The 27,372-nt window shown below is 59.7% G+C and overlaps 1 protein-coding gene and 1 long non-coding RNA gene across 3 annotated transcripts; one reads left to right on the forward strand and one right to left on the reverse strand.

The window, feature by feature from the left end:
- Window positions 1-55: 55 nt before the first annotated feature.
- CYB5R3 (cytochrome b5 reductase 3) lies at window positions 56-17,880 on the reverse strand. 2 transcript variants are annotated; one of them, XM_079141265.1, is made up of 9 exons: window positions 17,712-17,880; window positions 10,209-10,340; window positions 7,836-7,908; window positions 7,411-7,517; window positions 5,960-6,089; window positions 5,540-5,623; window positions 5,292-5,377; window positions 3,764-3,863; window positions 56-277 (listed from the first exon to the last, which is right to left on the reverse strand). In XM_079141265.1, exons 1-9 carry the CDS (start codon window positions 17,730-17,732, stop codon window positions 105-107), a joined length of 906 nt encoding a protein of 301 aa, XP_078997391.1. In that variant the 5' UTR covers window positions 17,733-17,880; the 3' UTR covers window positions 56-104. The 2 variants fall into 2 exon arrangements, with proteins under 2 accessions (XP_078997391.1, XP_078997392.1); XM_079141266.1 differs by lacking the exon at window positions 17,712-17,880 and adding an exon at window positions 15,921-16,033.
- LOC306661927 lies at window positions 15,490-27,059 on the forward strand. The gene is made up of 2 exons (XR_013764011.1): window positions 15,490-15,629; window positions 26,251-27,059. It is a non-coding gene; the product is annotated as an uncharacterized lncRNA (long non-coding RNA).
- Window positions 27,060-27,372: the final 313 nt, after the last annotated feature.

A 27,372-nucleotide genomic window follows, 5' to 3' on the forward strand; every position in this document is an offset into this window, starting at 1 on the left:
GAGCGCCAGGGCGCGGGCAGGCCAGGCTGAACCCAGGGCCCAGCGCAGCGGGCTGGCGGCAGGAGCTAAGGGCAGGGCGGCGCGGGCGGGATGGCCGGCGGCCCTCAGAAGGCGAAGCAGCGCTCCTGCGGGTGGCCCACGCGCTCCAGGTTGGGCAGGCAGGCGTACTGGATCATGGGCGGGGGCCCACACATCAGCACCAGCGGCTCCTCCCCGGGGGGCGGGAGGTGGTCCCGGATCATCTCCTCGTTCACGAAGCCCTGGCTGTAGTCCCAGCCTGCGGGGGAGACCAGGGGAGAGACAGGTGACCGGCGGCTCGGACTGCCCACCTGCCCCCCGACCCCTCCTGCAAGCACAGGATGCAGAGGGTGACCCAGCGGGCCCTGCCCTGGCCCCGTCCCCAACCCACACCTGTGGCTTTGGACCCTGCAACCCAAGAGCAGCACACGAGCCCTTCATGAATCCTCCCACTGCACTTTACAGTTTGCAAAGCCTTTTGCCTCCACCTGGCCTCCCACGTGGCCCTCAGAACCACCCTCTAGGCTGGCCCAGCACGATCTGGTTCCATTTTACAGATGTGGAAACAACCCAGAGGACCATTGTTCAAGGTCACGCAAGGAGGCAGGGACACCACTGAGCCAGGAGCTGCGGGTCCAGAGGTCTCCAGGCGCGCCCAGCCCTGTGCCAGTCAGGGTGTCATCCCCTGTCCTCCCACAGGTTCTGGCCTGGCTGCCCCCCATGGAAAGTGGCCCCCCAGGAGGGAGGTCTCGTCCACAGCAGCGTTCCTGGTGCCTGGCATGTAGCAGCTGCTCAATAAAGCAGGAACTGAAGGAGCTGTCCACTGAAGGAGGACTGCGCTCTGGAGCAAGACCAGGGGCAGGCTGGCCCCAGGCGTGGGGCGCTGGAGGCTGTGGCTGCCCCCTCGGGTCCTGGCCGCCGCCCTAGCCCACAGATCCCCAGGCACACTGTGTCTCCAAGCCTCCCCTGGGATTTGGAGCCGCCTTTTGGTCCCTTGAAGAAACTGACAACCCGGGTGCGAGGAGCCAACATCCCGAGGCCAAGGCTGGGAGGGCCGGTGCCCCAGGGACTACCTGCCAGCAGGGGCCACACAGAAGCAGCCCCCAGCCCGCAGGCACAGTGTCAGCAGGGATGAGGCGTGTGGCCTGGCAGGGGTGTGATGGGAGGAAGGCCAGGAGCCCAGGGAGCCCTGACCTCCAAGCCCCGGCCTCCTCACGCGGACTCCCAGTCCCATCCCGCCGTGTTCCACGGGGCTCCTTGCTACTCAACAGCAGGAGGAGGAAGCCCAGGCCTTTCTTGTCCCTCTGTCTTGGTGGCAGGAAACCTAGGGCCGTGAGCGTGTAGACAGGGCTCTACTACCAAGCTGCACCCAGCCCAGAACCTAGTCCCAAAGTCACCATTTTTCGAGATTTTTTCCAGTGGAACAAACACTAGTTGGGACCCTCAGCCCAGGGGATGCCCCGCCTGCCGCGTGCTTCCTCTCCTGGGAGCCACCCGCCACTCCTTGATCCCACTGTGGGAGCCTCCTCCATGCCAGCCCCTGAGTTCAACTGGCAGGATGGCCGCCCAGGCAGATCCCCCAGCATGGCTTTGGAGGGGGACGGGGACGGCCAGAGAGGCAGCAGCAGGGCCCAGGGCTGCAGGCGCGGCATCCGGAAGTGGCAGAAGAGACGGAGATGCTAGGTCACCAACACTGGATCACTGCCTTTGGTGCGCCCGCTGGAGTGGTCCAGCGGACGGTGGCTTCCGGCCCCGACTGCCCCCAGCCTGAGCACCCAGGCCTGCCTTGCACCTGCCTCTGCTCTTTGCGACCTCAGACAACCTCCTCAAAGCCCTGGACGCCAAGAGACACGGTGACGGAGGCACCTGCCTAACACACGGGCCCGCACCCCACGTGACACTCACCAGGGTTCCTGGGCACAAGAGGGACCGAGACGGTCCTCATCAACCTTGGACCAGGAAGTGTACTGCCCTGACCAACAGGGTCCTCTTTTTCTCCTGGATCCCATGAGCTGAGTAACTGGCCACACTTCCCTTTCACCCTGGCCGCTGGGAAGCTCCAAATGCCGGCAGCCTGTTTGCACAGACCTCATTCCTGACTCCGTGGGGCAGCCTGCCCTGTTTTTCCCACCGATCTCCCTCCACACGGCACTGCCGTGACTCACCGCTTCCTCCACTCCTGCCAGAGCAGGCGGGGCCCAGGCAGGAGCATCTCCCAATCTGGGCAGCAGCAGCCTTGGAAGGACTTTTGAGCGGCTGCCAGGAGAAGCCCGCTGGCCGATGTGAACCCTGTGGGCCTGGAAGCCCGTCTGGCCTGCAGAGGTCTTGGCGGCCTCTCCTTCACACAGGCCGAAGGGGCTCCTGGGGGGCCGCAGTGAGCTACCCGCGCCCCCTGGCCGGGTCCTATCACCACTTCTCCGCTGACATCTCCAAGTCCAGCCTCCACCAACACCACCCCGTGTTGACCGGGAGCTGCCCGCTGCCCCTGGTAACCAGTGCTGGTGAGAAAACGCCCCAGGAAGTGTCTGTGTTGCCACATGCCACCCACAGGGGTCAGCACCGGCCGGCCAGCTGGTGGACTTCCCGGGGCTGAAGCAGGGCCATCAGTCACTCACACTGGAGGGGCCACAGCTGCTGCCCCCAACTCCCCCACCCGTCTGATTGACAGCCGGGTACAAGGTAAATGTCCCTTTTGTTACTAGAGGAAAGACAGCAGCTCCCGCTCCCACGCCCAGTGGCCCTGCGGGCTCACCAACAACTGGGTGGAGGGCATGGCCAGGCTGGCCCTGGACACCAGTCCAGCCAGAGACCTGGGGACACAGCTGCCAAGTCCCGGAATCCGCCAGGCTCAGGCTTGGCTCAGCCTGTAAGGCCTAGAACCCAATTTGATGGGTCCAGCAGGGCCCCGGCCTTCAGAGCCCGCTACTCATTTCCAGGGAGGCAGATGGTGGGGAGAATACAGCCTCCCCACAGCAGGTACCGTGCACCCCATGCTGTGGAAGAGTCTGCAGGGAACAGCGCCCTGCTCAGGGCAGGAGGCAGGTGCGCACAATCTAGGAGCTGACGCTCACACGGTGCCCACACAGCCCAGTCCTTCCTGCGGCCACTTGTGCAGGGCATGGACACTCTCAGTTGCCACAGTCCCCACCGCTCCCTAGAGTCTCCCTAACCTGGAGCCACATCGCTAGAATTACCCACAAGGAAGCTGCAGCGGCTGCTTTTCTTAGAGCAAAGAAATGAGATGTTTCTCGTACCCGCATTTTTACCTAAAGCAGTGACATGAGGCCTGTTGGATTCCCAGAGGGCAAATTGTGGGGGTAGCCCTCATGCACTGCCTCCTACGTGGGCCACAGCCTGCTCCACTGGGCGGGCGGAACGGAGGTGGTGACATCAGCCAGGCCTGCTCCCAGGTGGCGATGGGAGGGAAAGGGTGTCAAGGGGTGTCAGGAGTACAGACTGCACAGAAGCCACCATTCTGCCCTGGCACTGCCCCGAGAGCAGCCCTCCTTTGTCCAGAGAGGCAGCGGAGGGGCTGGGAAGGACTGGAGCTGACAGCTGCAGCTGGGCTCTGGCCCTGGCTCTGCTGTGTGCTAGCTGTGTGACATGGGGCACCTACTCGCCCTCTCTGAGCCCTCGTTCCTCATCTCTGAGCAGGGGTCCCCCACCGCCCTCTCACAGGGCCACAGTGGGCAGCGAATGGACCGTGTGCACAGAAGGCACCATGGGCAGGGCTTCCGGCTCTCACCTTCAGGCGCTTTGTCCACCGTGTACCAGAGCTTGAAGCGGGCAGAATGTTCATTCCTCAGTTCCTCCAGCTCGGGCCGCAGCAGGATGTCCTTCTCGGTCTATAAGGGGACAGGGCCACCTGGTCAGGGGGTGGGGACAGGGACTGTCCTTGGAGATGCTCAACGGGCACCATCGGAGGCCATCTCCCCCACGCTGGGCAAGGCTTCCAGGGGGGCAATGTGCACAGTCCACTGGAATCTAGACACCTCGCCCTGTCTAGCTGCCACCTAAGGAGCCCTCCAGCTGCCTGCCAGAGCTGCCCTCAGAGCTGGCCACCAAGAGGGTCGCTACACAGAGCTGGCCGCTTTTCAACGTCCAGTCTTGTCCACCGAAACCAAAGACAGGGAAGCTCAATAGGACTGGAAAGAGCCGGAGACAGGCTCCTGGGCTAGGAGAGCACCCAGGGACAGTCCCTGGGAGGAGGGTTGCTGCCCTCTGCCCTTCAGGCAAGCTCCGCGGCTCAGGCGACCCAGGCGGGCCTACGCCCAGGCCAGGAACGCGGACGCCCTCGCTCCACCCAGCCCAGCCCGTCTGCAGCAGTCCCAGCTCACAGGCCTACAGGATTCTGTCCAGTGTCGGCCCCCCCAGGAAGCCCCCGGACTCCCCTGGGGTATCGGGGACCTTCTCTGAGATCCTCCGGTAACCGAGCCCGTCCCTTTCTGACCACAGCCGGTGCCCGGTGTGTCAGCGGTCAGACAGGGCTCCTCCAGTCAGCGTGCAGTGTCACGACCTCAGGGGACCCTGAGCAAGAGGGCGCCCTCCTCTCCACAGCACTGCCAGCCAGAGGGAAGATCGTCAGTGATGGGTGAAGGTGGACACTGCCCAGCCAGGCCACCCAGGAAAGGTGACTTTGACTTCCAGGTGCATGACCCATGGGACCTGAGCACTCCAGCCAGAGGACTGACCAGAACCGGGAGCAGTGGCCACGCCTGTCATCCCAGCAGCTCAGGAGGCTGAGGCAGGAGGATGGCGAGTTCAAAGCCAGCCTCAGCAACAGCGAGGCCCTAAGCAACTCTGAGCCCCTGTCTCTAAATGAAATACACAAAAGGGTTGGGGTGTGGCTCAGAGGTGAGTGCCCCGGAGTTCAGTCCCCAGTACCAGGAAAAAAAAAGACTGCCCAGGCCACTGATGGACACGGGGCAGAGGGCGGAGAAAGACCAGCACTTCCTGAGTGCCACGGGGGTGGGCGCCTTGCTAACAGTGGACCAGCCCACACTGGCCCTGTCCTCACGGGACCTGCAGGTCCAGCCCCTCCATGCTCTCAGGCAATGGGCCTCAGGTGGCAGGTGCCGTCGACACTGTCCCGAGTTGCAAGGAGGCGTCTCTCTCCCGCGGGCCCCAGAGGAGAGGCACCTGACCTGTCTGCTGCACAGGGACCCCGCACGTTCCAGTCGTCCCACCTCGAGCTGTGGGGGACCTCTGGGCAGCCTGGCCAGCCTGGCCGGTCAGCGGAAGCCAAGCCCGCATTCTGGGGAATGTCCACTAACCTGGTTGGCAAAGAGCAGGTAGCAGACGGTGTGGTCATCCGGGTCCTTCATGATGGCACGGATCACCTGCAGCATCGGGGTGATGCCTGCAAAAGAGCAGCCCGTGCGCTGAGCAAGCGCCACGCGCACTGCGCAGTGCCCAGTATCCCAGCAGGGAGCGCGGCCATGAGCCCACGCCAGGCCCGACCTCAGGCAGCTCGCGACCGCCTCCGCCCGCGCCTGGACCTCAGCCCTCGGCACCTCCGTACCTGTCCCTCCTGCAATCATGCCCACGGACTTCACCGTCTTGATGACGGGGCTGGATTTCTTGTCAGGACGGATGGCGAACTTGCCTGTGGGAAGGACGAGGGCGAGGCAGCGCTCAGGGGGCCGGGCCGACCGCGCTGGTGGGGCAGCCGCGGCTCAGCCCAAGCCGATGAGGGGGGCGGGGCGGGAAGGGGCGACCCAGGCCTCTAATGCCGGAGAGGACCCAAAGGAGTGCAGAGGGCGTGGAGGCTGGTCCCGGGAGGCCATCCAGCTGGGCCTCGCCGGCTTGTTTGGAGCACTGAGTAACCCAGACACGGCGGGGGTCTGCAGGGCAGATCTGGCCCCGAGGGCAGCTGGCCCACCACTCACCCACCCAACGTGCGGACTCTCCCTGGCCACTGCCCAGGGAGCCAGCCGATCACCTTTTCCCTGGTAGACCAGCAGCCCGTTGGGGCCCCGGAACTCGATGGTGTCTCCAATCTGCATGTTTTCCAAGTACTGGGACATCTTCCCTCCAGCGGGGAACTTGGGATGGGTGTCCTTGAAGTAGACCTGCAGGACACACGCAGCTCGGTCCCCAGCCTTGGGGACTCGGGCAGAGCTCACCCACTGGGAAGCAGGTGCCTCTTCTGGGGTTCTCCCAGGCCGCTCCCTCTCCCCCACACCCACCCCCAGGAGCCTGCCCTCCACACAACGTCCCCGGAGAGCAGGGCACCCGCCTGCTGCACCGGCTGGAAGACTGTGCTGCTGACCCACACCTCCCGCCCAGATTCCGGCTGCCCGCCCAGCAGAGGCCCCAGGGAGCCGGCTCAGCCAGTCCTCCTGGTGGAGGCCCTGGCCTTCCCATCTTGTCCAGCCATAAAAACATCCTTCCGGAGCCCTTGGGAAATGGGAATAACTGGACTGAGATGTGCCCCGGGAGCCGTGGGGAGACCAGAGCAGCAGCGCTCCCTGCCAGGGGCGACCATGCTGGGCAAGGCTCAGGAGAAAAGGGGGGCCCGTGACAGGGCTCTGGGGGCCCCTAGAGGTGCCGGGCAGGGAGGCCATGGGAGTCTCCAGCACCCCACGGCCTGCAGCCTGGGCTGGTCCTCACCTGCCGGATGTGTGGTCAGGGAAAGGGGGTCGCCACCTCGGCTGGGTTTCTGACTTTTGTAAAAGCGTGACTCGCTCTTGGTCGCTAGTCTCTCTTTCCACTCAGTGTGTTTTTGTTTTCTTTCTTTTTAATTTGGTACCAGGGATTGAACCCAGGGGCATTTAACCACTGAGCTACATCCCAGCCCTTTTTATTTTAAATTTTGAGACAGGGTCTCCCTAAGTTCCTTAGGGTCTCACTAACTTGCTGAGGCTGGCCTTGAACTCACAATCCTCCTACCTCAGCCTCCTGAGCTGCTGGGATTATAGGCGTGTGCCACCGAGCCAGGCGCATCAGGTATTTTAGGACCCCTGCTGGGCGCCCCGTCTCTGGTCTGCTGCTTCTGACAGGGTGTGCATCCGCTTCCCTCCCCGGGACAGACCCCCGAAGGCCCCTCAGCCCAGCTCCCTAGACAACCCCACAGGCCCCGCCTCACAGGCTCCCCACTGGACCCGTGGGCCACAGAGGCCCTGGGCTTCTCCAGCACTGGAGAGGGAAGGGCCTCAGCCGGTGCCTCCCGCTGGTCAGCCTTCCTGGCTCTTCTCCGGTCCTTGTGTGGAGATGTCAGCCTGGCCCTGGCCCGCCCTCTGCCCAGACCCTCCTGTGGCTCCGCTGGTGAACCACAATCTAGCATTTACTCAGAAACAGAGGCAAGGAAGACTGGGCCTCCAGAGACCAGACTGTGGGGACCAGGGCGCGGCCACGCTACACTGCCCCTTGAGGCCACGCCGGGGGCCTCACCTTGACCACCAGGTCCACAAAGCCCTTGTCGTCGTCACTGGACACGGGTGTGTAAGGCCGAATGACCAGGTTCCCGTCAATGCGAGTGGAGAGGTAGATGTGCTGACCTGCAGGGTGGGGAGGGTCCCGGGGCCAGGGACGGTCAGGGCCAGCGACTGGCCACGCACCCGCCTGCACACTCGCCCCACTCGGCCGCTGCTCCACGGCCCACACCACCTCAGGGCACCCCAGCCTGCTCAGCTTGCTGCCTCCACGCCTCTGTCCCTGCGGTGCCGCCGCCCAGGACCCCGGGGCCCTCTTGCTCATTCTAACAAACTCACCCCCAAGGCCCAGGCTCCTCTGCTCTCCCCAAACTGCCAAGTGCCCACCTCCCGACCTCGTGCCCAGTTGCCCGCAGCTCTGAGGCCGGGTTGGGGCAGACTCACCAACAGGGAGGCCCAGGATGTGCTGGGGCGATGGCAGGGCGAAGCGGAAGCGCCGGGTGTCATGGCTGATGATCTGCAGGGAAGCCCAGAGCTGCTGAAGGACCCTGGCCTACCCCTCCCCAACGCCCCATGTGTCCTTGAGAAGTGGCGCTGACACACGAGATGGGCACAACTGCAGGTGTGAGCAGTCGGGCACACGCCAGGAGCCCCTCTGTGCTTGCTGGCCCAGGAAGGGACAGTGACTCCCCTCCGAGCCACAAAAACAAGGTGTCAGAAAAGAATGAACGAGGGTCCCAAGGGAGGAGGCCAGAAGGTCCGAAGTCCCACAAGGGGAAGGACTCGGCCCCCAGCACCAGCCGGGGCCTGGGGCAGAGCTGACACAGGGCCACTCGTGACCCAGCTGCCCAGAAAGGGCTCTGGAAGCCACTGTACTGGCCCTTGAGTGCCAGTGTGGCCGTGGCCCCCACAGCCCGGGAATCCTGGGCCTGCTACCACCAAGAGCCCAAAGCCAGGCCGCTGCTGTCATGGGGCCCCAGAGAGGCAGTGGCTGGGGTGCAGAGTCTGTCCCCTCCCTGGGGTGGCTAAGAGCCAGGCCGGCTGAGGAAGGAGCTGAGACCCAGCCTGAGTCCTCCTTAGTTCAGTGGAGCATCGACCAAGGGCAGGGAGTGACGCAGTGAACCAGTCAGAGCTGGGACCAGACCCAGAGCCCTGGCTGCCCACGCGGCTCTCAGTGCCCAGGACGGCTGCACGTGGCAAGGTGGAGAGAATCATCACTGGGGGAAGAGCAGCGAACTTGGCTAAAGGGACAGGACATCGCAGAAGCCCTCTTGGTCTGTCTGAGAACTCCTGACCCTTCGGAGGACAGAGACCCAGTCCCTGCAGTGCACGAGCAGAGGCAACATCAGGGAGGACGGGCCAGATGCGCCTGGCGTGGGCTGTGGTGGCCTCTCCGCTCGCTGAGCCCAGACCTCAAAGCTGCCTCCCCAGAACTTTGCCCTCAGAGCAAACAGAGCTTCGAGGCCTCCCAGTAGCGGAGTCCAGGAGTCCAGGGTCCTCAATGGGTCCCAGGGTCAAGCAGACACCCACCTGACGGACATTTTTTGTTGGAGGAACAGAAATGAGGGAGACGCTGGTAACTACGGTGCTGGACAACCTCCAGCAGGGCAGCAGGACAGCCTCCAGCAGGGTTCAGCCCAGGGAAGCAAACAGCAGGCCACCTGCCACCCGGCAATGCCAGAGAGCAGCCGCTGCGGGAGGGCAGGGGCGGGCTCCAGGACACCTGCCACCTGCCTGATCCAAGGGGCGGGTCCTTTGTGTGATATCCCTACAATGAACGCTGGACTGTCACTCAAAAACAAAGCAGCTCTGGGTTGATCACGAAAAGAGACCCGTGCTGCAGGGCTGAGCCAAAAAAAAAAAAAAAAAAAAATCAGGAAAAATCAGGTTATCAAAAAAGAACCTCGTGTGCATGTCCCGGCACCTGTGCACGCCATGTGCACAAGGACATCATGTCCAGAAGGGAGCCTGCACCACGGGCGGGCTCGGGACAAGTGCCCCACACAGGCCCTGGGACAGACGCGGCGATGAGGCGGGGCTGGGGCCAAGGGACAGTTAACCCCGCAGTTTTCACAGTGAGCATGGAGGGACCCTTCGCCTCTTCTAGAATTGAAAACCACCAAGTAGGAATATATTTTAAAAACTGGTTTCAATATATTACCATTTCATTTTGGTAAGAAAAAAAAAATATGTGTGTGTCCACAAGCACATAAAATATATGGAAAGGGGTGATTTGTTTTTTATTTCACAATTTTTTACTTCTGTCTGATTTTTAATTTTCCTATGAATTCAGGATCCCATGGGTCCCAGAAGCTGCGTGCTCAGCCACAGGGACAGCCGAGCCTGCCGTGGGGCCCAGGTCAGCCCCATGGGACACCCTGCGGTGGAGGCCTGGCCAGGCCGCACATGCCCTTCTCAGCTCCGTGACTCAGCTCCCGCCACGCCCTCCGGAGGCGCTGAATGGGGCCCAGGGCTTTGAGGCGCTTTGAGGAGCAGAGCCCAGAAGCGGCCCTGGCTGCTGGGGTGGGCGGAGCCTGGAAGGAACGGGGCAGGAAGCCGGCCCAGTCGCAGGACATGGACGGATCTCCCAGGAAGGTGCCCTGCTCCCCCTCTGCTCAACGGGGTGTGCACTCCCAGTCCTGAGGGCCCCTGCAGTGACGTCCACGGGGCCGAGTGTGGTCAGAGACCTGGGTTTCAATCCCTCTGCCACTTCCTGGTGGCCTCCGCAAGAGACATCCCCTCGCTTTCTCCACCTGTAAAATGGGCAGAGAAACGACGGGGACCAGAGCAGGTGCCCAGGGCAGGGGCGGCACCCACCTCCTTGTCGATGAGCCGCAGCGGGTACTTGATGTCCGGGCTCTCGAGGGTGATGGCAGGCGAGGAGCGCTGGAACAGCCTCATGAGCAGGCTGTAGAGGAACCAGACCGGGGACAGCACCGCGTGGCCCAACTGCAAGGACAGGGGACCCATCAGGTCGCACAGGACCGCGAGGAGCCCCGCAGACGCCAGTCCATCCCTCAGGCCTCTGCTCGCCCACCGCCCCGCCATCTACCCCGCTGCCCACTGGGGAGGCTACAAAGCCAGGGTCACAACCCCCGTCACCGCGCGCCTGTCTTCCGAGCTCAGCTCCCTGAGAGAAAGCTCCTGGGGAAGCTCCGCGTCCCCGGGACAGGGCCTAAAACCGAGTCACACCTGGCCACAGAGCCTTCTCCACCTGGCTGCTGGGAAGCTCGTGAAAGCAGCCCGGCTCCCCGGCCTCCCCGCTTCCTCAGGCCCACGAGTGGAGCAAGTGGCGCTAAACAGACAGGAATCCAGGCCCACCTACGAGGCCCACCTACGAGGCCCGCGAACCATAGCTTCCTAGGGCTGCCAGGATCCTTGCCTCCAGAGCCCACGGGAAGCCAGAGAGGTGGCAGGTTGAGACACCGCCCACCAGTGAGGGTCGCAGGTCTCTCCTGCCCCGGGGGCCGCGGCTGCACTGGGCACTGCTGCTCAGCAGCTGTGCGACCCGAGGCAGGTCCCTTCCCCTCTCGGAACCAAACAGGACCAGGTGGTCTGCAAGGTCCCCAAAGCCCTGGACTACCACACAGGTCACCAAGGCCAGCAGCCACCTGATGCCACCACCAGGCTGGGCAGCACACAGGCAGTGCCCAAGGGACAGCCCTGGGGGAACAGCTCAGAGAGGTGAAGCAGCTCACCCACTGTCACACAGCTGGCAGGGGCAGCTGCGATGTGGACCGCAGTCCACCCAACTCCAAAACCAGGCTCTGCTTGCCCCCACATCTCGGCCTCGCTAAGACCCTGAGAGGTGGCCTGGATTTTCTGGAAAACAGGAAGGCTGGACGGCACACTGCCAGGAGGCCCTCCCGAGGACAGCGGGCCCCGCCCCTTCCAGCTGTCAGTTTGCTCAGGCTCCATCTGGGAGTGGGGCTCAGAAGCCATGTGCCCAGGAAGCCTGACACCTGGAAAGGAGCCACAGGGAGGGGCCGGGGCCAGGCTCCAGAGGCCCTGGACACCCCCCAGGCACCTCTGAAGCACCGCCTGGTCACCCGGGGTCGAGCCTGGGCAGCCACTCCCAGCTGGACCACAGGCGAGACTCGGCAAGAAAACTAGAATGGTCTCGAAGCGCCATCCCGACCAGCAAGCGTCACAGTGGACAGGCCACGTCACACACTCCCAACCCCAGCAAGGCCCCACACGGCCACGAGGGACAGGAGTTCACCAGAAAAACTGGCCTCGACTCTCCCTGGTTACCTAGCACTGGGGACCAACCGCTCCAGCACTGAGCTACGTCCCCAGCCCTTTTTATTCTGAAACAGGGTCTTGAACAGGGTGGCCTTGAACTTGTGATCCTCCTGCCTCGGCCTCCTGAGTAGCTGAGATCACAGCTGAGTGCCACCGTGCCTGGCTTGGCCACTGCTCTTCAAATACGTCAGTGACATGAAAAACTAAGGCCAGAGAAGTGGACCAGCTCCAGAGGCTTCGGCGGGGGCTGGGGGGTTGAATGAGAGCCCCTGAAACAATGGCCAACCGTGGCCGTCCCCGACCTGGAAACAGGGGCTCTGCAGATGCAAGCAGGCTGAGGATCCCGAGTCCACCCAACAAGCACCACGTGTCTTTAGCAGGGAGAAGGGCAGGAGCCGCGGAGAAGCCCACATGAAGACAGAGGTGCAGACTGGAGGGACGCAGCGGCAGGCCCAGGAGCCAAGGTCAGCCACCAGCAGCCAGAGGAGAGCAAGGCCACAGACACCTTGACTGCAGACTTCTGGCCTCCAAGACGTGGGAGCCAAGGTCTGCTGCTTCCAGCTGCTGTCTGAGGTGACTCGGGCTGTCCCGGGGACGGCGACGAGGCCAGGGAGACAGGATGATTAGATGCACTTGTGGTTTTAGATTAGCTCCTGGGCCAGGAAAAAAACAATCACAAAGAACAACACCAGGAACAGCGGAGAGTGGGAAATAGGGTGGTGGGTTCCGAAAGAGTGTCAGTGCTGCTTTCCAGAGCTGGTCGCCACTCACAGTTGAGCAGATGTCCTTGCTCTCAGGAGACGTGCACCGAAGGATTCAGGGGCAAAGGAGCAACTTACTCCCAAATACCCTACCACGGGGGTGGGGGCGTACCCACACACAGAGCATCTTACGTTAGATCTACGTGGGGGAGACGAAGCACAGGGGAACATTCCCATACCTGTAGTGGAACTGTAAAATTATTTCAAAGCTGAAAAATACCAGGGGCTGCCGGGCAGTGGCACACGCCTGGAATCCCAGAAACTGGGGAGGCTGAGGCAGGAGGGTCGCAGGATCAAGGTCAGCCTGAGTGACTTACTGAGACCCTGTCCCCCCTCCTCCCCAAAAAAGGCTGGGGGCATAGCTCAGTGATATGACAGAGCACCCTTGGGCTGAATCCCCAAAACTGCAAAAGATGAAGATAAAAGAAGAAATAAAGAGGTGGGTACACACAGGTTCTCCATCAAACAGACCAAGACCAACGTTCCCACAGAATGCTGACATGCAAGAGCACCGGTCCCCAGCTGGTCGCTTCTCCTCCGAGTACATTTTCCTGACTCCCATTCTCTCAGCAAAGGACCGTGCATGTTCTCTTCTCATCATGACCCTTTCACCTTGGCTGCCAGGAAGCTCAGATCCAAGCTCCCTGCTTGCACGGGGGCCTCTCTGCTCCCTGGGGATCTGCACAGGCCTCTCACTTCTCGGGGCCCAGCCTACTGACCACCTCCTGGAAGCCCCACCAGGACCCCACACCCTGTAACAACTCAGGTCGGGCTCTGTGTCCTATCCAGAAGGAAGGTAAGGCCCAAGGCCAGGCCTCTTCCCACAGGACCTGCAATGGGACGAGACGAGGGCTGGGGTCACAGAGGGGCCTGCGACCTGAGAGTGTGGGCCGCACGGGGAGCTTCCCTGCCCCTCACAGAACCGTGACCATCGGGGCGGACACTCGGTGGAGGGAGGGCAGAGGTGCCCAGGACCCACACCAGGCCCAGCAGCTCCAAGCTGCGGTCACAGGCCCTTGGTTGGGCTCAGAACAAAATGCCTCTCCCAGCTGGTCTGGCCCACAGGGGCCCTGGTCTGTGACCACGGGTCTCAAAGGAAGGGCCTAGCACCTGGTCCATACCCACCATGCCAGGGCCACGGGCAGGGCTTGCCACCCACCTATTTCACACATCTGCTGTGCCAGGCACCCCGCCCTGGCTCACCCATTCTGGGGTTAAGGGTCTAGTTGGCAGCATGGGCTTAAAACCAGAAAGACCTGGACTCAAGTCCCAGCTCGGGACCTTGGGAACGTCTTCCTAAGCCCAGGGAGGGTGGGGGAAGCAGACGAGCTTCTGAAGGCTGTGCACTGAGCCAATGCCCATGATTCTGGGCTGGCACCGTCCCAAGTACAGGACGCACGCTCCCGGGTCATCCCCACTCCGTCTGTGGCTGTGGGCACAGACACTGTCACGGAGCTGCCGCAGGGAAACGGCCCAGAGGCCGGCACCCTGCCCCGAGTTCCACACTGCCTTCCTGCTTTCTCAGAGACTGAGGTGCGGCACCAGGCAGCAGGGGAGCCAGACGTTGGCTCCAGACCTCCAGTGCAAAGCCCTCCTCTTCCATAGTCGCCCCGGGCACCCGCCTCCTCCCTACGCCCAGAGCCCAAATCTTATATCCTGCCTCCTGCGGTGAGGCCTGAGCCCCTGCCTGCAGCCCTGGCTGCCAACCAACAAGCATTCACTCCCCTCAAATACCCACGCGGCTCCCAGCACCCGCTGCAAGGCACCCGTCCTATGGCCCAACTCCAGACCTCTGCTCCCTCGCCACCAGACCCGCACCCTGCACACTGGCTAACCAGGCCCGCGCTGGACTTTCAAGTCCCGGGCCCTCTATAAACTCCATGGGGACGAGGACTGCTCTGAAGATCCCCCTGCTACCAAGGGTGCCCTGTCAAGCAAGCAGCCACGCCCGGGGAATCCGGGGAATCAGCGCGGGGTCGGGTGAGTGAAGGCACGTTTGCAGCAAGTTGCCGCTGTTGGGAGCGCTGGCCTTGAACTTGAATGGCATGAGCCAGTGGAGCTGTCGGGTGCACCCTGGAGTTTTATGTCCCCCACACAGCTGTTCAAGTCTAACAGCAAAGTCCCCTGGCCCGCGGGGCACGTCCTGCACCTCCGCCCGGCCTCCCTCAGCAGCGGGCAGCAGGAACACCTGCCTTCCAGTCTGCCCAAGGAGGGCCCGGGAGCCTGGGTCCCATGTTCTGTGCCTCATCGCTGGTGCCTGAGCCCACGAGGCTGGCCTGGGCAAGCGTGGGGCTGAGGAGGACTCCCGTGCCAGGGCTCGGGGCAGGGCCCCGGACGCTGGTCAGCGCTCACGCAAACCCTCCACCAACCCCAGGGCCAGCCCTGGGCTCAGATGCTGGGCCAGCTCCCAGTGTTGCCAGGCAACCCTGGAGTGTCTTGTCACCACTGCCCCCAGCACTCAGTGCAGGAAGCGCTCAACAAATATCTGTGGGATGAATTACTGAAGGGAAAACCGCACCCCCTCATCTCTCTCTATTTTGTCTGGAAGTTTCCAGAACCAGGGCAAGAGCCCAGGCTGCTTCCGGGGAGGGTGGGACAGCCCATCCTGTTTGTCTTGTGCCCTCCTGCTCTGCACAGGCCTCAGGGCGGCCTGCGATCTGGGCTGCTCCTTCAGCTGCCTCCTCCAGGGCCCAGCAGCCAGTGCTCTGCCCCACGGCCTCTCCCAACCCCAGGCTGCCATCCACAGGGGCAGCTGCTACCACCGCTCCATCCCATTTCAGGTGAGGACAACGACCTAAGCCCAGGGACTCTTCTGGCCACTGAAAAGGAAGAGGTGGGACTTTTGCGGGGACAGCAGGGTACCAGGGATTGAACCCAGGGGTGCTTAACCACCGAGCCACATCCCCAGCCCTTTTTAATATTTTATATAGAGAGGGGGCAGAGGTGGACTTCTGATGTGAAAATTCCTACCTGGCGGCTGTGGGCAGACCACTACTATCCGTCACTCTCGGAGACCCCGCCCTGCAGGAGCAGGAGCCAATGCGGGGACAAGACACAGGCAGGGTCACCAAGGCCAGGAGGCATGGAGAGTGGGGCCTTGGTCTCTGCCCCACCCTCAGGAGTGGGAAGAGGCCCGGCCCCCTCCCAGTCGGCAGCACCACACCAGCAGTAGCCAAGCAAACCAGAGGTGGCTGAGGCCACGGCCCTGCCCAGGTCCTCCTCAGCTGTGCAGGTGGGCACGCACACCACACCCCACCTCACCCAGCCACCTGGAGGACCTTGGGACAGCTGCCTCCCAGGCTCAGCCCCACCAGGAAACCCACCGCTAGAAACCCACCATGCTAGAGTCCCAGGACATTCCCAGGACATCCAGGGAGTCCCCAGCTCCCTCACCAGGGTCAGCAGGGTGCTCCCACTACAGGACCCCCCGCCCCCCTATCCACCCCAGTAATTCCACTCTGGGACCCTGGCACCCACTCTGCCCAGGCCAGGGGTGGGATGGGCAGAGGGCCAGCTCCCTCACCTGGGGTTTGGACAAGCCAATCAGCCACTTGTTTACCTTCCACCACCAGCCTGCCTGCTGTCCCAGCAGGATCTGAGTGACCACCTCCCTCAAGGCCCTATTCTAAGCAGAAGGAAGCGGGAGGGAGCAGAGGAAGTCCTGTAGTGGGGGGCTCTGTGGGGGAAGGGAATCAGGAGGAGGCCGGTGAACAGTGAGCTGCCTCCACTGGGAAGACAGGGCCCTGCTTCCCTCGGGGGGGCTGGGCCACGAGGCACAGAGCCCAGGGGAGTGGAGACACCTTTACCCCGTACCTGTGGTGTGGGCCTGTCGGGGCCTGCTGAGCGCTCAGCCTGGGCCGCAAGGCAGGGAATCCAGGGCAGCAGGCCAGACCCCAATGGTCTCTCCAGAGGGACAGCAGACTCTAGTGCCAGCTCCTAGGTCCCCCAGTGTCGGGAGGCCTCCCCTGGTGTCTGCACCACCCAGATAAGACTCCTCATGCACCCAGCCCCAGGGGCCACCACCGGGGCATGGAGGATGCTTGCAGTGGCCAGGTCAGGAGGCCTGGCTCCAGGCATGCTGTGGGCATCTGGGGCCAAGCCAGGATCCCAGCAGAACCACAAGGCAGGGGCAATCGCGGGCGCCCCTTGGACAGATGAGACAGGGGGTTGGTGTAGATGTCCCACTCCTAGACACGGCTCTGCTGCTCACAGGCCAGCTCACAGCATACGCTCAGAGCAGCAGGTGCTGGAGACGGCCAGGTGAGAAGCCCCTGGAAAGCAAAGCAGGGAAGGAAAGGGGCAGGTGGGGGGCCTCAGAACCTGGGGCATCTGACCTCTGGAGAAGCTGCGAGGATGGTACACTGAGGCTGGCCTGATGCCCACAGGGAAGGCTGCCCTTGGTCCAAAAGCCCCCCAAACTCCTGGGCTGGCTCACGCTGATGAGCAAATGCCCAGGCCAAGCGGCTTTCTGCCTGGAGCCCCGAGGGAGGAAGATGCCGGGTAAGTGGCAGGCACCTGGGGTGGAGGCGGCCTATCCTCTCAGTGCCAGCCTTCCCACACTCAGTGAGCCATGCTGGGGCCGGGGTGTGCCTGGGGGCGGTGTCTGCCCTCCACGGGCACAGCTCTGTCCACAGACACAGGCCCAGTGCCTCCACGGCTGTTTTTAAGATACTGGAGGGGAGGAGCCGGGCACGGAGGTGCACACCTGTAGTCCCAGCTACCTGGGGGGAGGGTGGGGCACTTGAAGCCAGGTGTTTAAGACCAGCCTAGGAAACAGGAGGAGACCGGCTCCAAAATAAAGAAATCAGAGAGGACATGGCCCGGAGGAAGGAAGGGAGGAGGGAGGCCCCGAGTGACAGCATGAGTGGACAATGCTGCCCCACAGGTCCAGGATCCTGTGGAGCTGTGGCCGCGGGCCAAGTCTGGGTTGCATTTCTCTAGCTGCGAAATAGGGCTAACGGCGCCGCCTCCAAGTAGGGTGGCCCGCAGCTCTGGTGGGGAGCGGTGGCCGGCGCCTCGGGGAGCACGGGGTCTGCCGGTCAGACGTGCGCACCGTCCCATCGGCGACACGCCCGCGTGCGCACCCACCGGGTCGCGCGTGCACAGCCAGCGCGCACCCCGCCGGCCCCACGCGCACGCGGCGCACGCCCACCCACGCCGCTCGCCGCCCGCGCCCTCCCGGCCCCGCGATGCGCGCGTCCCGCGCCCGCCCTCCCGCCCCGGACCCCGCGCCCCGCGCTCCGCGCCGCCATCCGCTCCCTCCCGCGGCGGGGACCCCGCCCCGGCGTCCCGTGGCCGCGCGCCCGCCGCCTACCGTGCTCAGCTGGGCCCCCATGGTGGCGCCGCGCGCTGCGCTCCGCCGCCGCCGCCGCCGCCCTGACCGCCGGCCGCCGCCCCGACCGCCGGCCGCCGCCCCAGCCGCCTCGCCCCGCCCCGCCCGGGTCGCGTCACCTGGGGGCGGGGCCGCCCGCCGGGCCAGTCGGGGAGGGCGCGGCCCGCTTCCGCCCGCGAGGGCCGCGCCCGGCCGCCGGGTGGCCCGCGGCGCAGGGGCCAAGATGGCGCCACAGCAGGACAAAGCTGCGCGAGCGGCCCCGCCCTGGTCCCCGGGCCGCCGCGGCCCAGGTGCACGGGACCAGCCCTTGCACCTTGTTCAGGCTCAGGTCACGAGTCCCCTCCACCAGGGCTGCCCTGACCCTCCTCGCCACAGCCCCTCTCTACAGCCTGTCTCTATAGCACTGGGCGTTTGGCTGAAGTTACCCTGCGTGCTCCCTGCAGATGGTCTGCCCCACGCGCACCCACTCCCGCGTGGACTGTGAGCTCCTTAGGGCAGGAGCCTGGCTGCTTAGGAGTCACTGCCTGCCTGGAGTAGCACAGAGCCTAGCTTATAGTAACTAGGTGCTCAATAATTACTCTCTAGACAGTGGGCACATGCTCTGTACTGGGCCCCAGAGTCCTCCTGCCTTGCTCTCCTGGAAGGGTCTTAAACCCAGATGTGACCTGGTACTCTGAGGGGTTGGCCGGAGTGGACTCTGTTCCTTCTATACGACGCAGACCAGGCAGAGAAGGAAAAGTCTTGTGGGCAGAGGGACACACAGCACCGAGGTGGGGAGCATGTGGGCCCACGGGGTCAGCAGGCTAGAGAGGCTGAGACAGCTGGGACTGGGCATGGAGTGGTGTGACATCACAGGGAGGCAGTGAGGTGACTGGACTGGATGGGGTCAGGGAGAGTGGGGAGCCCTCCAGGGCAGGAGGGAGGGAGTGTCCTGCCGGTTTTGAAAAGGGAGCTGGGGGTGGCCAAGGGGGAGGAGCCTACTACCATAGAACATAAAGTAAATCTGCATCGGCTCAGTTAAGTATTATTTCAATTTTAATGATTACAGGTTTGGTGTAAAAAAGGAAGTAGTTAAATTGGTTTTAGCATGTGGCTTTAGCACGTTCGAGGCCACAGACAGGTCTTGTCTGAAGGCAGCAGAGGGTCATCCTGAGGCTCCTCACATCTCAGGACCTTCAGATCTTCATTTCCTTATTAATAGTGCCAGCCTGTGATGCTGGAGTTTCTTGTAAAATTTGGCAGGGACTAACTTGACTTTCTCTTAATCGTTTTCACAGGCTGTGACAAATTCCCACACAACTCTTCCTCGGAAGACTCAGCACCCAATGGCACTAAACAAACAGGACTTAAGTGCTATTCAGGTTAAGGCTACAGATGCCAGTCCAGCAAACCATGCTACAAAAAGAGGACTGGGATGGGCTCCCATCTGTTTGTCTGCCTTGCGTGGTCATTTAAATAGTTATGTACATTTGTAGACTAAAGTTATCACTGTACCCATTCCTAAACCAGGCCTGGTTGCCTGCCACACAGTATGCCAATCACTGAAAGGATTAGCTTTGCAAAAGAGAAAGGCTTATTCACCAAAGTGACTGAGCAGGTGGAGAGGGGAGAGCAAGTCTCAACTTTGCCTCCTGAAAGATCAAGTTTCAGTATTTTTATGGGATAAAGAAACAGGTCAGGCTGGGGTGTGGCTCAGTGCTTGAGTGCTTACCTACTATGTGCAATGCCCTGGGTTTGATTTCCTGCACTCTTTAGAAGAAGAGGATATCAGTCGTCTGCGTTTGCATGATCAATCTCATAGCTCTTCACAGGACCCATGTTCAGAAAATGGTGGTGAAAGCATGATCAGAGGGTGGAGTTTCAGGCACTGAGGTCAAAAAGTCACCTACTGGACAACTGTAGAGGCCCAAGCAAAGGATTTGTGGTTTCAGTAATAGTAGGCGTCAAATCCCTGAAGAGTAACCTGGGCCTCCAAAATGAGCGATTTTTAGGGTCAACTAAAAGCAAGTGAAGCTAGCAGTTCTATTTAGACTTTCCCTCAGTTTCATTACTGACTCTCCTAAGGTCATAGTAACTGGTGGCACATACCCGTTATTTCCAACAACTCCGGAGGCTGAGGCAGGAGGATCTCCAGTTCAAAGCCAGCCTCAGCAACTTAGTGAGGCCCTAAGTAACTCAGTGAGACCCAGCCTCTAAATAAAATATAAAAAGGGCTGGGGATGTGGCTCAGTGGTTAAGCTCCCCTGGATTCAATCCCTGGTATTAAAAAAAAAAAACAAAAAAAGATCATGCTAACTGCCCATCCTTTTTTTCATGTGGTCGAACCTCTTCATAATTGTTTCTATACATAAAATTAACACCGTTCGCAAGTGGCACACGTTATTGAAGCATTTTATGTGCTATAACGACGAATTCTGTCTGCGTCTGGCACCATTTTAATGCATAAAGGGCAAAGGGAGATTTCACTCCTGGAAACGTCTGGAACCTCTCACAGAAAGTGACGGCCATACCATGCCTGGCGTCAGCTCTGACAAGCTGGTGTGCTCCAGGCCCCAGTGCACACGTGTACTCAGGGAGGCAGAGCTGGTGCAGAAGTAGGTGACGGCGGGCGTGGATGCAGAGGTGGATGCTGTCTGCTCGGGTGCCCTGTTCAGGACAGTTGCTGTGGCCTTTGTGCTGTGAAGACTTAAGAGTCATCAGAGGCCCCTCACTGCCCACACCCTCCAGCTGGCGTGGCCCCCTGACCTGGCAGTTCTGCCCTTAGCTGCCCTCAGCCCTCGCAAAGGAGAGCGCACTATGTCTGATCACTGATCTGGGCCTCCACTCCCAAGGTCGCCCACCTGGCTTGGAATCTGCTTGCAATGGCAGTGAGGCTCCAGGGCTTTTGCTCCCTGGAGGACATTGTTACAGTGCCTGTCCCTCTTTCTCCAAGTCCTCCTCCTCCTCTTCCCCCTCCCCCCTGATGCCACCTATACCTGGGCAGGTGGCGCTCTCTCTGCAGAAGGGAGGGGCCGAGCAGGTCACAGGAAGCTGTGGTCCAGTGACTTTGGAGAGGGTGGGCTCGATTTCTCAGCTAGACCCCAGCGGGCTGCTCACCTCTGATGTTATTATTTGGAGCCATAGGTGCCCCACAAGCACATGTATTGAAGACTTGGTCCCCGATGCAGGGGAGTCTGAGCTCCACCCCTGGATAGGCTCCTCTGGTGGGTTGACATTCTGAGCGGACTTACTGGGAGGTGATGGACACCGCAGTCAGGTGGGGGCATGCTGGGAGGAAGTGGGTCACAGCTGTGTCCTGGAGACTGTGTCTTGTTCCTGGCCCCTTCCTTGCTTTTCTTCTTCCCTCTCTCTTCCTCTCTCCCCGCTTCTCTCCTTCCTGGCTGCCACAAGGCTGCAAGCTTTCTACCTCCAGCCCTTCACCAAGATCTTCTGCCTCACCTTAGACTGAGCAATGGAGTCAGCCCACCAGGGACTGAGACTCGGAAGTCCTGAGCCAAAGGGAACCTTTCCTCCTCTAAGTTGTTCTTCTTAGGTATTTTGGTCACATGTATGCAAAACTGACTCTCACAGCAGGTAAGGAGCTGCATGGGCAGCTGGGGAGTAGGGAGAGGAGATGGGTGACGCTGGTTAGGTCCCCCCTCATGTTCTTGGGGCCTTGGGTTTGTAGCTAGTAGGGCAGGGGCAGGCCAGCTAGGCCGCTGCTGCCCATTGTGTGATCCTCGGCCAGCGTCCTCCCTTCTCAGGGTCCTTGTTTAAGAAAGGGCAGGCAGACTGCAAGGTCTTAGATCTGTTAAAAGAGAAACTTCTGACATTTTTTTTCCCAGTGCAGAGAATCCACTCCAGAGCCTCATCCATGCAGGCGAATGTTCCACTACAGAACCACATCTGCAGTTTAAATTTTCCCATTTTCTGTTCTTTTGGTACCAGGGAGTGAACCCAGGGTCGCTTAACCACTGAGCCACATCACCAACACTTTTAAAATTTTATTTAGAGACAGGGTCTCACTGAGTTGCTTAGGGCCTAGTAAGCTGCTGAGGCTGGCTTTGAACTGGAGATCCTCCTGCCTCAGCCTCCCTAGCCACTGGGATTACAGGTGTGCACCACTGTGTCCCGCTTTTTTTGTTTGTTTGTTTTAAGAAATAATTCATGAATTGGTCAGCACCCCAACCAGAGACAGCACCAAGAAGGCAGGCACAGAAAGGAACCTCACAGCAAGAACCTGATTGGCTACAGTCACCTTGCCTCATTTAGACCTGTTTTGCCAGGGGAAAGCCTGTGATTGGCTGAAAACTCTGCTGCTGCGATTGGCTAAGACTTGGGTGTTTGTTAGAGAACATACCCCCATGTTAGGTTGCAGTTCATTAACATATTAAGTTTGGCTACAGTTTACTACCTATGGAGGCAGCTTTAAGCTGAATTTAATTTAATGAGCCCTCTCTACTTCTCTTTCACCCCTCCATCCCCTGGTACTAGGGATTGAACCCAGGGGTGCCCTTACCCCTGAGCTACATCCCCAGTCCTTTTTTTTTAATTTTGGGGCAAGGTCTCTCTCAGTTGCCCAGGCTGACCTTGAACTTGGGATCCTCCTGCCTCAGCCTCCTGAGTTGCTGGAATCACAGGCCCCTGGCAAGCCCCCTCTACTCCTGCTATTTTATTAGCAATGTGTGCTCCCAAACTTTTGGTTTGGGACAATATTCAGTGTACAGAGAAATTGTAAGAAAAGCACATGGACAATTAGATTAATCAATCGCCCCTCCCCCTGGCTGCCTCCTCTTTCCCTATCTCCCTATTTGCTTTGGGGGAACTGTGAAAAGGTTGCTTGCAAATATTTGATTCCACACACGGCGCCTGTGCACCGAACCCTCTCTTCCTGGGTGCTCCCAAGCTAAGGGAGAAGATCCCACCAGGAAGGTGCTTGCCAGAAACACTGACCTCAATCAACGCAGACACAAGCCAGCCTAATCAATTGGCCCTCCATCAACCTCTGTGAACCAGAAGAGACGCCTAGAGTCCAGGCTCCAGAAGATACATTTTGCAACACTGGACGTTTGAGGAACCCACCTGTCTGGGACCCACATATCTAGCCTTGAAATATTATATAAGAGATTCTTCCTTAGGAAAGAAGGTCTTTGAAAGGTAAGAGTCAACCATCTTCCAACAATGCCGGCTTGTTGCTAATGAAGCTCTTTCTTTCTCCCTCCTCTGCCTCCATTGGCAGCAGCCAATAGAATCTTGCCTGATTACAAAAGTAAAAGGTTACTTTACAATGCGGAGAGCTGGCAGGCGCCACCAACAGTGGGGCAAGCTGACATCACACACCTCCTGATCTGGTCAGGCTCCAGATTAAAGGATGTGAAAGAGACCTGCCTGGTAACTGCAGCACCCCACCTGCGATTAGAAAGGAGGGTTCGGTGCAATCCTAGCCACCTAGCGTGCAGCCGATCTGTAAGAGGTAGGACAGCAGAAGCAAAGAGAAGCTTCTGAGAACTGGGTCTCGTGGAGGGAGGGTAGGGATACTTTTGCTTTGATCCCGTCCATAGGAAAGCCCTGATCTCCATCAGGTGTCGCCCACTTGCTTCGGCATTGCTGATGATCCTCCCCTGAATGGTCATCCCTGAAGTGGTTTATAAACTGCTCTGGAGGAGGGGAACAGAGACCCTGACCCAAGTCCCTCAAGCTCCTGCTGTGAACCAAAGAACAGCCATTCCCTACAAACTCTTCCTTCAGGAATGAATCTTTAGGAGGGGTTGGGGGGTTGTGGGGCAGAGCAGAGAAACCAGTGGCTCCTTTTCTAGAAGAGCCAGCTGAGAGTTGGGGTGGTGGCACGATTCCCCCAGGAGTGTCTGGGGACACAGGGGTTGGGGAAGAGGCTTTTAGGCAGAATTCCAGGGTAGATTTGGGGGCCTAAGTTGGAACGTCCCTACCCCAGGCAGTCCCCCAGGTGCTGGTTAGGGGTGCAGGAATCATGCTGTCAATTAAACAAAGAATAGGGCTTTAGTATAAGTATGTCCCAAACATTACTTGGGACATACTCATACCAAAAAAGTTGTACTTGAACTTCAAATGTCTGAGTGGTGGGCTGTGAGGGACCCCCTGGGGGGAGATGTTGCTGTTTTCTGCCCCCAGTTACTGCTCCCCGACGTCAGTCAGTTCTACGGCAGGAAAAGCCCCTTGGGGTAGGGGGGAGCCAGGACCAGCCTGCCATCCGGCCCATCCATACCCCAGCTGGGCCCTTGGCCCGCTCTGCACAGTTCTTTGCTAAGAGCTAATGAGAAGATCCCCTGGGGCCCTTGCATGTGAAGGGGGAGTCCGTTAAGAAGATAGGAAGATAGGAAGGACGGAAGGGAGGAGGCCTGGGGATGTCTCCTGAAGCCACGCGGTCCATCCTGGTGCAATCCCTGAGCAAGCAGAGCTGGTCTTGTTGAGACAGGATCAGGCCACCTGTGTGCTGTGTGGGAATGCTCTCAGGACCTCTCACCAGACCTGTTCAGAGAAGGTCCTGACCTGGAGGAGCCAGAACCCACGGGGCAGGAGGAACCTGGCCAGGACCCATGGGGTCAGGGAACCAGCACTGGGCCTACCAGGCTGCAGAGCAAGAGCCCAACACGGGGCGTCCTGTCCCTAAGGCAAGGCCAAGCGCGGAGAAGGAAGAGGCTGCTCAAGGGCAGCCGGAGAGGAAGCTGTTCATTTCTGCAGTTTGGCTTCTAGAATTACACACCCGGCCTTCCTCTTGCCGGTAGCCTGGGCTGCGTGCGCGAGGGCAGGATGCGTGCTGTGTCACCCCCATAACGCCCTCCTTCCCAGGCCAACACTTCAAGTCCTGGCTCTGGCTGTGTGACCTTGGGCCAATCACTCGTCTCTCAGGCTTTGGTTCATTGGCTATAAAATGGAGATGAATGGTCAGCTAGAATCTAGATAAGAGTCTAGAAGGAGCAAAGTTTGCTAAAAGCTGGCAAGGGACGGTGACCCGCCCCCGGAGGCACCTATCCTGGCGGCACTGTCTGAAATGCTTTGCTCTCACTTGTCTCTGGCTTCTTGTGACCAATCCCAGCCTGTTGCGCAGCTCCGGCTGTGACCCCGCGGGCTCTGGGTGTGCAGGCCTGGAGGCCAGGGGGCTCGGATTTCCCAGCTCCTTCAGGGGCCCACACCATCCCTCATCCCCAAGTGCTTTCTGGGAAGCAGGAATCTGGAGATTCAGCCAGCTTTTGTGCTGGGCCAGCCATCTTTCTTCTCTGGGTCGCATCTGGTAACCCGGCACTGACCTGCATCTCAGAGACGTGGGTAGGATTAACTGAGCAGCCAGAGCAAAGCTAGCTCTGTGGACAGATGGAAATTAGACCAAGAATCACAATCACCTGAGAGTCTGTGTGACCTGGGAGATCTGAGTGCGGTGCATTCCCAGAGACGTACAAACACCAAGCTGGGGAGAGGGGGGCAGACACAGGCCCTTCCCTGGGAGAGATGAAATCAATGGGAGACTGCCAAAGGACTGGAGCTACCACCACCAGATTCATTCCTTCCACATTTTTTTTTTTTTTACTGACTCCCTACTATGTGCTAGGCACTAGGGGTGTAGCAGTGATCAAAATGGAACCAGGTACAATGGCGCATGCCTGGAATCCCAGCAACTGGGGAGGCTGAGGCAGGAGGATCGCAAGTTCAAAGCCAGCCTCAGCAACTTAGGGAGACCCTGTCTCTAAATAAAAAATAGAAAGTGTTGGAGATGTCGCTCAGTGGTTAAGCGCCCCTGGGTTCAATTCCTGGTACAGGGAGCAGGGGGGAGAAAAAAAAAGGCCCTTGAAAAGCTGCTGACATTCTAGTGAGGGAGAACAGAGTAAGCAAGAAAGATAAGAAAGAAACATGTAATGTCAAGCAGAAAAGGAAAGGCAGAGCAGGGCAAGGGGCTGAGTAGGGGCAGCTATTTTATGTAGGAACTGGAGCCAGCAGGGGTGGGGGATGCTTCCTGACATGGGGACATTGAAGTAGGGGCCTGAAGGAGGTGAGGACATTGAGAGCAGAGAGTGCAAAGGCCCTGAGGCAGGAGTGTGCTTGGCTTCTTTTGTGGCCGCCACCATGTTGGTTTGCCCTGGTACTATAATGCCAGCTTTGCTCATGTGGCCGAGCCACGTCTGCCAGGTTTCTTCCTATAAAGGTCCCTTCCTGTGCATTTAATAAGGGATGATCCCTTGAGAATGGGTAGGTGATTCTATACTTTGGCATTCTAGCTAGGTATGACGATGCACATCTGCAATCCCAGGTTTGGAGGCTGAGGCAGGAGGATCTCAAGCTCAAGGCCAGGCTGGGCAACTTAGCAAGTCCCTGTCTCAAAATAAAAAAATAAAAAGGACATGATGGAGCTCAGTAGTAGGGTGCCCAGGGGTCAACCCCAGTACCTGGAGGGGGGTGTGAAATCCTATCCATCAAGAGTTAAGGCTCTGTGTCCCCTCTCCTTGAATCTGAGCTCTGTGCTTGGTAATAGAGTGTGTCACAAGTGACTCTGTGCCTTTTTTTCTGGACCCAGGCTACGAGGGATTTGTGGCTTCCACTTTCTGTGTCTTGGGACGTCTACTCTTGAAACCCAGCCACCCTGCTGTGAAGAAGCCCACGCAGCCTGGAGAGAAGCCCATGAGGAGAGCGGGGGTGGGGCGGGGGGTGGGGAGGAGGCAGGACCCTGAGCTCAGGGACTCCCAGCCAAAACCAGCACCAGCCTGCAGCCAAGTGAGCAGATCCTCTGGCCCCACCCTGCCTGGCACCCTGGAGCAGAGATGAGCCCCCACCCACCCTCACTAATCCTGCCCAAATTTCACATACACGAGCAGATTTAACTATTGTTTTACACCACTGTGTTTGAGATTTTTTTGTACTGGGAATTGAACCCAGGGGCACTTAACCACAGAGCCACATCCCCAGCCCTTCTCTGTATTTTATTTAGAGACAGGGTCCCACTGAGTTGCTCAGGGCCTCGCTAAGTTGCGGAGGCTGGTTTTGAACTTGTGATCCTCCTGCCTCAACCTCCTGGGCCTCTGAGATTATAGGTATGTGCCACCAAATCTAGAGTGTTTTTTAATATAATAATAGTTCATTGGAACAAATCTCGTGATTCAGGTCTTCCAATTTCACCGATAAGAAATTGAGGTACAGAGAATCAAAGGCCACTGAGTCTCACAGACAGTGGGAACACTGGCATGTCAGTTCGTTTGTTTGTTTTGTTGTTTCAGAGCTGGGATCAAACCCAGGGCCTCGCTCATACTAAGCAGGCACTCTGCCGCTGAGCTACCTCCCAGCCCTGAAGCTAGCCTCTTAATTTTAGTAAAGTTCAATTTGTTATTCTTTTACAGCTCGTGCATTTTATGCAGAGACACACCGCCTTGGAACATATTTTTTCACACAGGACTTCCTAACCTTTCGTGGCAGGGTTCTGGGGATTGAACCCTGGGCTGATCAGGAGCTCTGATCCTCTGGTCCCAGCCTCCTGAGTTGCTGGGATCCCAGGCGTGAATCACTAAATGAGATTGAGAACAAAGTCTTAAAGCTCTTTGGCCACACAGCCAAAATGCCAAGGGCCACTCTGATCTGTATGCGTGATCTGGACCTGCCTGACCATGACCATGACCAGCTGGCTTCCATAGACAGAAACTTGTTA

The sequence above is a fragment of the Sciurus vulgaris genome (genome assembly GCF_902686455.1).
Source record: "Sciurus vulgaris genome assembly, chromosome: 5".
Taxonomy (NCBI): domain Eukaryota; kingdom Metazoa; phylum Chordata; class Mammalia; order Rodentia; family Sciuridae; genus Sciurus; species Sciurus vulgaris.